The 12590-nt window shown below is 41.2% G+C and overlaps 1 protein-coding gene across 2 annotated transcripts in view; it reads left to right on the top strand.

The window, feature by feature from the left end:
* Positions 1–12590, top strand: part of HDAC1 (histone deacetylase 1) — a 35672-nt gene that overhangs the window by 10326 nt on the left and 12756 nt on the right. For both annotated transcript variants that reach the window (XM_077898675.1, XM_077898676.1), the window contains exon 3: positions 10715–10832. In XM_077898675.1, the coding sequence (XP_077754801.1) occupies positions 10715–10832 (118 nt within the window). The remainder of the gene's footprint in view (positions 1–10714; positions 10833–12590) is intronic.

Raw genomic sequence — 12590 nt, 5'->3', positions numbered from 1 at the left:
CTCTCTGTATCTCTCATGAATAAATAAATAAAATTTCTTTGAAAAAAAAAAAACAAAAAACCCTGAGATCATGACCTGAGCTGAGATTAAGAGTCAGATGCCAAAAAAAAAAAAAAAAAAGAGTCAGATGCCTAATCAACTGAGCCACCAGGCAACCCGCCCTAAGCAATATTTTAACAAGAAGTCTAAAAGTAGATGGTCTCAGAATTTTTTGGTGATATCATCAGAGACCCAGGCTTATTCTCTTCTGCTCAGTCATCCTTAGCTTATTTGATTGTTTTTGTTTGTTTGTTTGTTTGTTTGTTTGTTTTAAAGATTTTTTATTTACTCATGAGAGCCAGAGAGAGAGAGAGAGAGAAAGAGGTAGAGACATAGGCAGAGGGAGAGGCAGGTTCCCCACAGGGAGCCCAATGTGGAGACTTGATCCCAGGATTTGGAGATCATGACCTGAGCTTTGCAAAGGCAGATGCTCAACCACTGAGCCGCCCCAGGTGCCCCGATTTTTTTTTTTTTAAGTTTTATTTATTTTGTGTGTGTGTGTGTGTGTGTGTGTGTGTGTGTGTGTGTGTGTATAGAGAGAGAGAGTGCATGCATGCACGTGTGCAAGTGGGGGGAAGGGAGAGGCAAAGGGAGAGGGAGAGAGAATCTCAAGCAAACCTCCTGAGTTAAAAAAAAAAACAGGGGCAGCCCGGGTGGCCCAAGCGGTTTAGTGCCGCCTTCGGTCCAGGGCCTGATCCTGGAGACCCGGGATCGAGTCCCACGTCAGGCTCCTTACATGGTGCCTGCTTCTCCCTCTGCCTGTGTCTCTGCTTCTCTCTCTCCTCTCTGTGTATTCTCAGAAATAAATAAATGAAATCTTTAAAAAAAAGACAAAAAACAAGAAAACAACCTCCTGAGTACCGTGGAACCTGATGCGGGGCTGATCTTGTGACCCATGCAATTATGACCTGAGCTGAAATCAAGAGGTAAACACTTAACTGACTGAGCCACCCAGATGCCCCAGCTTATTTGATTTTATCCTTTTGTTTTTTGCCTTGAAATTCCATGATGGGTGTCTCAGCTCCAAGTGTTAAGAGTTTGTACAACAGAATACAAAGAAGGGAAGTGGTGGCAAATGGATCATTTTCCACTATCCCCATCTCACACTGTCTTCTTTATTAGAGAGGAAAACCCTTCCTAGAAGTTTCCCAACAGATTTCCCCTTAAATCTCACTGGGTCATTTGCCATCCTTAGATCATTCACCAGCAATTGGCTTAGACTAATCACATTTGATTCCTTTGGCTGAGTGCATTAACACCCAACCAAATTGAGATGTGTTAACAAGAAGAGAGAAAATGGTTCTTTGGGAAGCATCTAACAGTGGTTGTTGTAGTGATAATACCACCTCGTTGGCAAGACGCCTGCGTGGCACAGTGGTTGAACATCTGCCTTCAGCCCAGGGTGTGATCCTGGAGTTCTGGGATCGAGTACTACATCAGGCTCTCTGCATGGAGCCTGCTTCTCTCTCTGCCTATGTCTCTGCCTTCTCTCTGTGTCTCTCATGAATGAATAAATAAAATCTTTAAAAAAATAATACCAAGCAATTTCTGTATCTGTAGATATTATTGTAAACTCCTAAAGTGAAATTCCAGTATACTCTCTTAAATCTTTAAACTGGTTCTGTTTAATGTGATCTGTTTCCTTCTCTTGAGTATGGATCTTTGATCCTCTTCCCCCAACAGTGTTTCTGTGCATTCATTCTGTCTTCTCCTTTCTCTGGGCTGTGATCCTAATATTCCTTTCCCAAAACACAGATAGCTATTTTAATATCTTTCCTAAAATTGATGGCTTTTGAGAGTCAGACCTGGAAGAAGCTCCGTAGATTTCTTAAAGAAGTTGCTGTATTCTGGGGCACCTGGCTGCCTCAGTCAGTAGAGCATGGGACTGTTGATCTCAGGGTTGTAAGTTTGAGCCCTATGTTGGATGTGGAGATTACTGAAAAATCAAATATTAAAAAAAAAAGAAGTTGTTGTATTCTGTCTCTATACCTGAAGGAGACATATTGAAGTCTTTCACACAGTTGGTCCCTCCCCCAATTCTGCCTCCACACATCTAATTAATCTCTCCCAGAATCTATATCCTCATTTTTCATCCAGGAACCTTCCTATTTACATAATCAACAATTCTGCTCTCTTTCTTGCCTTGGATGCTAATTTTGTATATTCCCAGGCTTCTTATTCATCGCCTTCTGTTCTTTTGTGCTTTTTTTAAAAAATGTTTTTATACAATATTGAGTAGATATGAAAGAATTTTTATAAAATATGTGGAAGATATAAAGAATCACAATACAATTAATACCATCTAGTTTAAGCAAACAAACATTGCCATGACTGCTAAAGCCCCTATATACCTTCCCTGATCCTCTTTGCTCTCTTCTTCCCCAGAGTTAATCTCTGCCCTGTATTTAGGGTGTGTTATTTCCTTGCCTTTTTTTTTTTTTAAGATTTTATTTATTTATTTTTAACTTTTTTTTTTTTTTTTTTAGATTTTATTTATTTATTCATAGAGACAGAGAGAGAGAGAGAGAGAGAGGCAGAGACACAGGCAGAGGGAGAAGCAGGCTCCCCATTCAGGGAACCTGATGTGGGACTCGATCCTGGGTCTCCAGGATCATACCTTGGGCTGTAGGCGGCGCTAAACCGCTGTGCCACTGGGGCTGCCCTAAAGATCTTATTTATTTATTCATGAGAGACACAGAGAGAGAGAGGCAGAGATATAGGCAAAGGGAGAAGCAGGCTTCCTGTGGGGAGCCCAATGCGGGATTCGATCCCAGGACTCTGGGATCATGCCTTGAGTCAAAGGCAGACGCTCAACTGCTGAGCCACCCAGGTGTCCCTATTTCCTAGCTTTTTAAAGATAATTTTACCAGTATATATTCTTAAACAATACATGTTCTAGTTTTACATGTTTAAATGTTATGTGAATGGAGTCATACAGTACTGATTATATGACCTACCTTTTTTGCTCAACATGTTCTTGAGAATCATACATGTTGATGCACACAGCTGGATTTATTTTCACTGTATTTCATTGAAAGAATATACTACAGGACGTATGTACATATTTACCCTTATTAGGGAGTCAAAATGGTTTCCAGTTGCCAGCAATGTAGAAGAATTGCAGTTGCTTTAAGTCTTTGCCAACACTTGATTTTGTCATATTTAATTTTTTTGTCAGTTTAGCTTAACGTGAAATGATATTTTAACTATTTTTTGGATTTATGTTTTCCTTGATTTCAACCTAGGGAGAGTAAGGATCTTTTTGTATGTTTATTGGCCATTCAAGTTTCCTTATCCAAGTCCCTTTTCAAGCCTTTTACCCATTTTCCTACTTGATTGTCTGTTTTTGTTTTAATTGGACCTTGGATATACAGAATTGAGATAAATGTTATCCTTGGCTCATAAGCATCAAAGGAAGGTCATTTTTGGTCTTTTGAAAATATATATTTGGGATGCCTGGGTGGCTCAGGGCATGATCCTGGAGTCCCGGGAATGAGTCCCACATCAGGCTCCCTGCATGGAGCCTGCTTCTCCTTCTGCCTGTATCTCTGCTTTCTCTCTGTGTCTGTCATGAATAAATAAACAAAATCTTTAAAAAAAAGAAAAAAAGAAAAGAAAAAATATATTTTACTGCTTATTCAATATCTTTTTTTTTTTTTTTTAAATATTTTATTTATTTATGACAGATAGAGAGAGAGAGAGGCAGAGACACAGGCAGAGGGAGAAGCAGGCTCCATGCACTGGGAGCCCAATGTGGGATTCGATCCCGGGTCTCCAGGATCACGCCCTGGGCCAAAGACAGGCGCCAGACCGCTGCGCCACCCAGGGATCCCTGCTTATTCAATATCTTAATGGCTGTTGAGACATCAATATTCCTACACCCTGATCACCTCTAAATTTTGTATTTATTATTTCTATCTTTTTTTTTTTTTTTAATTTTTATTTATGATAGTCACAGAGAGAGAGAGAGAGAGAGAGAGGCAGAGACACAGGCAGAGGGAGAAGCAGGCTCCATGCACCGGGAGCCCGACGTGGGACTCGATCCCAGGTCTCCAGGATCGCGCCCTGGGCCAAAGGCAGGCGCCAAACCGCTGCGCCACTCAGGGATCCCCTATTATTTCTATCTTTTAAAAAAATGTTTATCCTGTGTGTATGCCTAAACAATATATAGTAATTATTTACTTATCTTTGAACTTTTAAAAAAAGGTGTCCTACATGTAATCTTTTTTTTTTTTTAAGTTTCTTTATTTAGGGACGCCTGGGTGGCTCAGCAGTTGAGTATCTGCCTTTGGCTCAGGGCGTGATACCAGGATCTAGGATCCAGTCCTGCATTGGGCTCCCTCTGAGCAGCCTATACTCCCTCTGCCTATGTCTCTGTCTCTGTCTCTCTTGAATAAATAAATATATCTTTTATTTAAAAAGTTTATTTATTTTTAATAATCTCCACACCCAACATAGGGCTCAAACTCATGACTCTCTGATCAAAAGTTACATGCTCTTCTGGGGGAACCAGGATGGCTTAGTTGGATAAGTGTCTGATGTCAGCTCAAGTCATGAACTCAAGGTCCTGGGCTCTGTGTGCAGGGAAGAGTCTGCTTCCCCTCTCCTTTCCCTTTGCTTCTCCCCTGACTTCTCTCTCAAATAACTAAATAAAATCTTAAAAAAACAAGCAAGCAAGCAAGCTGCATACTCTTCCAACTGAGCCAGCCAGGTGCCTCTTGTGACTTGTTTTTTTATCACACAATATTATGTTAGTAAAATCCAACTACCTTGCTGCATATAGCTATAGTTTTTTGATTATTCTCTGCTGAAAAATATTTTGTCATTATCTTTCAATTTATCCATTCTCCCATGATCTTAATTTGTATTTCACTTTTTTTTTTTTTTTTAATTTTTATTTATTTATGATAGGCACACAGTGAGAGAGAGAGAGAGGCAGAGACACAGGCAGAGGGAGAAGCAGGCTCCATGCACCGGGAGCCTGACGTGGGACTTGATCCTGGGTCTCCAGGATCGCGCCCTGGGCCAAAGGCAGGCGCTAAACCGCTGCGCCACCCAGGGATCCCTGTATTTCACTTTTTAATGTTAGGAACAGTGCTTTGGATATTCTTGTACATATCTCTTAGTGCATGTATGCAAAAGTTTCTTTTGACTGTTTCTCTAGCACTAGAACTGCTGGACTGTAGGGTATGTGAATAACAAATGCTACGTTGCTTTTCATTGTAGTCAAATGAATTTATACTCCCACTGGCAATGTGTAAGTGATAGCTTGAGAGGTGTCTGGCTGGCTTAGTCAGTGAAGTGTATGACTCTCAATCCCAAGGGTGTGAGTTTTTTCCCTTACCAATTTGTAGTAGTACTTTATTTTAGTAGAGGTAGTCCAGTGTCAGTTTATTGCTCTAAATATCTTTTTTTTTAAGATTATTTATTTGAGAGAAAGAGAGAGTACACGGCAGGAAGGAGCAGAGGGAGAGAGAGAATCTTTAAGCAAACTGCTGAGAATGGAGCCCAGTGTGGGTCTGGATCCCACAAACCCCTGAGATCACTACCTGGGTCAAAGCTAAGAGATGTTTAACCAACTGTGCTACCCAGACGCCCTGCTCTAAATATCTTCTACTCTGGTTTTGTCTTTTCACTCTATCTTTAATGAACGGAAATTACTGATTTTAATATAGTCATAATTATTAATTGTTTCTGTTATAAGTGCATTTGTGTCTCTAGAAATCCTTCCCTTGGGGCACCTGACTAGTTTAGTCAGAAGAGCATGCAACTCTTTATCTCCATATCGTGAGTTTGAGCACCATGTTAGCTGTGAAGATTACGAAGGAAGGAAGGAAGGAAGGAAGGAAAAAGAAAAGAAAAGAAAAAAAGAAGGAAGGAAGGAGAGAGAGAGAGAGAGAGAGAGAAAGAAAGAAAGAAAGAGAAAGAGAAAGAAAGAAAGAAAGAGAAAAGAGAAAAAAATAAAATCCTCAACCCTTAGGGTCTTCTCCTAAGTTCATCCTTTAAAAGCTTTATGGGGGGATGCCTGGTTGGCCCAGCAGTTGAGCATCTGCGTTTGGCTCAGGGGATGATCCTGGCGCTCCAGGATCAAGTCGCACATCAGGCTCCCTGCAGGGAGCCTGCTTCTCCCTCTGCCTGTGTCTCTGCCTCTCTCTCTGTGTGTCTCTCATGAATAAATAAATAAAATCTTTTAAAAAATTAAAAGCTTTATAGGGGGAATGCCTGGGTGGCTCAGCGGTTGAGCATCTGCCTTTGGCTCAGGGCATGATCCCTGTCTCAGGATTGAGTCCCACATTAGGTTCCCTGTGAGGAACCTGCTTCTTTCTCTGCTGTGTCTCTGCCTCTTTCTGTGTCTCTCATGAATAAATAAATAAAATATTTTTTTTAAAAAAAGGCTTTATGGGGGGCGCCTAGCTGACTCTGTCAGTAGAGCATGTGGCTCCTGGTCTTGGGGTCGTGAGTTCAGGTTCCATGTTGGGCATAGAGTTTACTTAAAAAATAAAAACAGTTTAAAAAGATAAAAGCTTTATAGGTTTGCTTTCACGTATATGTATTTACTATATTTAGAATTGATTTGTCAATATGGTTTGAGGTAGGAATCCACTGAAATTTTTCCCTTGTATTGTCCTAGCTGATTTACTGAAAAGTCTGTTGTTTCTCCATTGATCTAAGTGCCAGCTCTTTTATGTATGAGATGTCCATATTTGTTCATTCATTCCACAAATACTTAGTAAGCACCAGCTTTATGCCAAACAGTGTGTATGGGTCTGTTTCTGGGCTCTGTGTTCTGTTGACTTGGTCTGTTTATTACCCCATATGCCAATACCCAGTGGCTTAATTATAATGGTTCTTTGGTACGTGTTGATACCTAGTAGCACAAGTACGTCTTGATACCTAGTAGCACAAGTCCTTCCACTTTGTTCTTTAAAAAAAAAAAAAAAAGTGGGATCCCTGGGTGGCGCAGGGGTTTGGTGCCTGCCTTTGGCCCAGGGCGCGATCCTGGAGACCCGGGATCGAATCCCACGTCGGGCTCCCGGTGCATGGAGCCTGCTTCTCCCTCTGCCTATGTCTCTGCCTCTCTCTCTCTCTCTCTCTGTGTAACTATCATAAATAAAAAATAAAAAAAAGTGACTTGCGGGATGCATGGGTGGCTTAGCGTTTGAGCGTCTGTCTTTGGCTCAGGGCGTGATCCCGGGGTTCTGGGATCGAGTCCCACATCAGGCTCTCTGCGAGAAGCCTGCTTCTCCCTCTGCCTATGTCTCTGCCTCTTTCTCTCTGTATGTCTCTCATGAATAAACAAATAAAATCTTTAAATAAAGATATAAGTAAAAAGTGACTTGCTATTTGCCTTTTGTAATTTTTTTAAAGATTTTATTTATTTATTTGACAGAGAGAGCGAGCACGCGTGTGCATGGAGCAGCAGAGGGAGAAGGGAGAAGGGGGCTCCCGGCTGATTCTGGTGGCTCAACTGGAGGACTCTGGATCATGACCAGAGAGGAAGGCAGATGCTTAACCGACTAAGCCACCCAGGCGCCATGCCTTTTGAACTTCTATATAAATTTTAGAACTCATCAAATACTATAAACAAATCTGCTGAGATTTTGGTTGTAATTTTATTGAATCTTTATATCATCTTAGGGAAAATTGATATTTTGAGAATATTTAGTCTTTGAATCCATGAACATGACATATCTCCATTTATTTAGGACTTTTTATTTTACTTTTTATTTACTTTTTAAAACATTTTATTTATTTATTCATGAGAGACACAGAGAGAAAGAGGCAGAGAAATAGGCAGAGGGAGAAGCAGGCTCCGTGCAGGGAGCCTGATGTGCAACTTGATCCTGGGACTCCAGGATTACGCCCCGGGCCCAAGGCAGGCGCTAAGCTGCTGAGCCACAGTGAATTGGCAGGGAAGTTCGGTTGATTGGACCTTAGAAATAAAGGTATCACTGTCATTTTAAGATGAATAAAGTGGGTTTGGAGAGAGAAGACAGAATTTTATGCGAGTTGAGGACCCATGATTATGTAACATTCTCCCAAGAAGGGGTCCCTTTTTTACTTATTTTTTTACTAGTCTTTTATTTTTTTAAGATTTTATTTATTTATTCATGAGAGAGAGAGAGAGAGAGAGAGGCAGAGACACAGGCAGAGGGAGAAGTAGGCTCCACGCAAGGAGTCCGACGTGGGACTCAATCGCGGGTCCCCAGGATCAGGCTCTGGGCTGAAGGCAGTGCTAAACCAATGAGCCACCCTGGCTGCGCCATAAGGAGAAATTTATAAAACTTTAGACTGACAGTCAAAATCTCAACTATTCATCAACAGTTGAATGGATAAACTGGTATACTTTACAATAAAGTATATGGCCTCTGCCTGTGTCTCTGCCTCTCTCTGTGTGTCTCTCATGAATAAACAAAAAAAATCTTTTAAAAAAATCTTAAAAAATAATAAAAATAGAAATAAAATTTTATACTTAGATTTATTTGCATATAGAAATGTTATGCATTTTTAAAAAATTAATCATATATCCAAGGTATCTGTAAATCTTTTTCTGCTATTTGTTGTTTCTATTAGCTCTCACTCTTAGGGCTTTGTTTCCTTGCATGTTTTGTGATTTTTGGCTGTGTGGTCACATTTCTTGGAACTTTGTGGCCTGGGATGAAGATAGGTTCTTAGAGCAAGATTTGTTTTTACTTCATAAAAGGGGCAGCTTTTTTTTTTTTTTTTTTTCAATTTTTATTTATTTATGATAGTCACAGATAGAGAGAGAGAGAGAGGCAGAGACACAGGCAGAGGGAGAAGCAGGCTTCATGCACCGGGAGCCCGATGTGGGATTCGATCCCGGGTCTCCAGGATCGCGCCCTGGGCCAAAGGCAGGCGCCAAACCGCTGCGCCACCCAGGGATCCCCAAGGGGCAGCTTTTGAAATGGGCTTTGTCCTTGTTGAATGTAGTAGATGAGGAATGCAAAATTAAGGGTGGCTTCTGTCTTGAGCAACTGGGTGGATGGTAGTGAGGATGGGAACACTGGGAAAGAAGAGCATAGGAGAAATAAGGTGGTGGATGCAGTCAAGATTATGGAGTACCTATAATGAAGGGGATAGGCAATGGATTGAAATGGAAGTCAAAGAGGGTGGAATTAAGGATTACATTTAGTTTCGCAGCCTGAGTGGATTTTGGTGTCATTAACAAAAATAGTAAAAGAGAAGTCTGGAAGTGAAGTTAAATTTGAATGCCTTTGGGCTCTCTATAAGTTGTTAGATCCAGTTGAATTTGAAGTGCCGCTAGGATTCACAAGTGGGGCTGGCTGAGAAGCTGTTGGAATTGTGAATCTGGAGCTCAGAGCAGAAAGCAAGATGGAGTGAGTCTGGGCAGGTATCTATGTAGAAGGGATAATCAAAGCTCTGTCCGCAACATTGCTGTGAGGGTAAAAGGCTTAATATAGAAAAAGCAATTTAGTATTTGGGGCCATGTCTTGCTGCTTTCACTATGACTGTGTTCTATAGAACAGTATCCATCTTTTATTCTTACATTCCTCCTTATATTAAGTGAGGATTAAACAAGAGTCAGGTAGTGCCTGCAGCCAGACCTCTGGGTTCCTAGTCAATTTTCCAGCTGTGTAACCTTGGACAAATTACTTAACCTCCCTGGGGGCAAAATGAGGTTAATAATAGTATGGAGTTTAAGAAGTTGTGGTAAGGATCACAAAATAGCATACAATGCCTGACTTAGGGTAAACAATGTTAGGTATGTATTGAAAATGCTTTATGGGGTCCCTGGGTGGCCTCAGCGGTTTAGTGCCTGCCTTTGGCCCAGGGCATGATCCTGGAGTCTCAGGATCAAGTCCCACATCAGGCTCCCTGCATGGAGTCTGCTTCTGCCTCTGCCTGTCTCTGCCTTTCTTTCTCTCTCTGTGTCACTCATGAATAAATAAATGAAATCTTAAAAAAAAAAATGCTTTTTATAAACTAGAAAGGTATTGGTAGCTAGAAAAGAAAAGCAGAGGGTCATCTTAGAAGACCTACCTTTAAGAGATGGGAGGAAGAGAAGAGGTTTTTAAAAAGGGAAAGATGAAAAAAAATTTAAAAAAAGGGGGGGGAGATGAATCAGAATGTTAGGATAACATTCTGGAAATTACCATGTCAAGGAAGTTTCAATGGGGAGGGTATGATCAGAATTGTTGGTGTGATGGTGATTTATAAAAGATTTCATATTTCAATTATTGTTAGTCACCCTTTTTCCTCAAACTCTTAGAGCCATTTGGCCCATAACTATATATTGTTTTATTTAGAATTAAAAAGAATGAAGAGTTTGTAAAGCACTTCACAGTTTACAAAGAGATTCAACATCTCATCCAATTCTCGTGATCCCTGTGAGGTAGAAGTTGTTCCTGTTTAGTAAATGAGAAAATTGAGGCTCACTAGATAGACTTACCTAAGCAACAGAGCTTGAGTTGCAGTCAGGGTCTTCTGATACTGAATCTTATTTGATAATCTTATGTGCCTAATTAGACTGTAAATTTCCTGAGGCCTTAATCTAATCAGTGGGTCCCCCTCCCCCCCCCTCACCTTTACAGCACCTAGCTCAGTGCTAGGCTGATACAGGTGTTCAGAGTAGACTGGGTGAAGATTGGCCACGGTCAGGAATAACACGTCCTTTCTCCCCTCTGCCCTCTAGCGCCCTCACAAAGCCAATGCCGAGGAGATGACCAAGTACCACAGTGATGACTACATTAAATTCTTGCGCTCCATCCGCCCAGATAACATGTCCGAGTACAGTAAGCAGATGCAGAGATGTAAGTCCATTCTGTTCCCTCCTTACTCTCGAGGCCCCAGTCAGGTCTGCCTTTGATTTTTATTTTTTTTAAAGATTTTATTTATTTATTTGTGAGAGAGCGAGTGAGTGAGCATGAGCTGTCAGGAGGGACAGAGGCAGAAGGAGAAGCAGACTCCGCTGAGCAGGGAACTGGATGCAGGCTTACTCCCAGGACCCTGAGATCATGACCTGAGCCAAAGGCAGACACTTGACCAATTGAGCCACCCAGGTGCCCCTGGATCTACCTTTGAATTGTAGAAGTCTACCCTGTCTTCCCTAGTATCTCCTATTCAGCTGACGCTTAATTTCCCCTGCCTCTCAAGGATGCCAGAGTGCTGCTTTTTTCTCAAGTCTGGTTTTCCTTGTATCTTGATTATAAGGAATAGAGTTTGATCTTTGTCTAGTTAGATTCATAATACTATGCCAAGGAAACTGTAAATGTTGTTATGGAAAAAGCACTGACCTGGTAGAGAGACATAGGAGATAGAAGCCCCAGCTCTGACACTTAACTGACCAGGCAAGTCACTTTCCCTCAGATTTTTATAAAATGGACTGGGTGTCATCCCACACAAGTTTAACTGTTCTCATTTTTGTGAGTGTTAATTGAAAATTGAGTGGCCACTTAGACTCTAGATGATGTGATTTTTTTTTTAAAGATTTATTTATTTATTCATTCAGAGAGAGCGAAGAGAGAGGCAGAGACACAGAGAAACAGGCTCCATGCAGGAAGCCCGATGTGGGACTCGATCCTGGGTCTCGATCCTGGGTCTCCACGATCACACCCGAGGCTGCAGGCGGCGCTAAACCGCCGCACCACCGGGGCTGCCGATGATGTGATCTTTGAGTTGAGGTGATTTTGCTCCTGCTTCCTGAGACTTGAAGCTCAGAACAGGTGGCATCTCAGAAGCTACACTCGGTTTATAGGAATCATGGGGATTGTTTCAGCTAAGGGAGAAAATGTGTTGAAATTTGGGAGAAAAACTATTATCTGACTTCTCCCTTGTGTTATATTAAAATTTTCTCTCAGCACCTGATATCTCATATAATAAAACAATGAAGCAACATTGTCCAGAGAAGTTTTTTTTCCAGAAGTTTTAATTAGCTTATAACAGCTTATTTTGAAATATCAGCAAATCTTTTTTTTTTTTTTTCACATAACAACACTTTATTGAACTTGTAATATCAGCAAATCTGTGGCACTTGTTGCTACTGGCCACAAGGTAGTCTGATTCCCAAGGCAGAAAGTTTATTTGTTACAATAATTGTTTAGTTGTAATGATTACAGAGCCACAGAGACTTTTTTTTAAAGCATCAAGCTTCTTTACCACCTACAACAATACTGTCCCCTCTTTTTTTTTTTTAAGATTTTATTTATTTATTCATGAGAGACACAGAGAGAGAAGGAGAGGCAGAGACACAGGCAGAGGGAGAATCAGGCTCCATGCAGGGAGCCTGATGTGGGACTCGATCCCCAGACCCAGGATTATGCCCCAAGCTGAAGGCAGACACTTAACCGCTGAGCCACCCAGGCATCCCAGTACTGTCCCCTCTAAGTGCAGTATTTGCTCTTTGAATTGACAAGATCTTATTTGCTTTCAAGATGAGACAAATTCCTTCCTTTGCTCTGGATGGCTTTAGGGCTTCTCATAACGTATTTAGGCCACTGATCAGGCTCCATTGTCAGCAGAGAGGATTCTCATTAGAGAAGGAGCTTGGTGTTAAAGAGAGAAAATGAGCT

The sequence above is a fragment of the Canis aureus genome, chromosome 5, assembly GCF_053574225.1.
Source record: "Canis aureus isolate CA01 chromosome 5, VMU_Caureus_v.1.0, whole genome shotgun sequence".
NCBI classification, from domain to species: Eukaryota; Metazoa; Chordata; class Mammalia; order Carnivora; family Canidae; genus Canis; species Canis aureus.
This window is presented reverse-complemented; position numbering and strand designations above follow the sequence as displayed.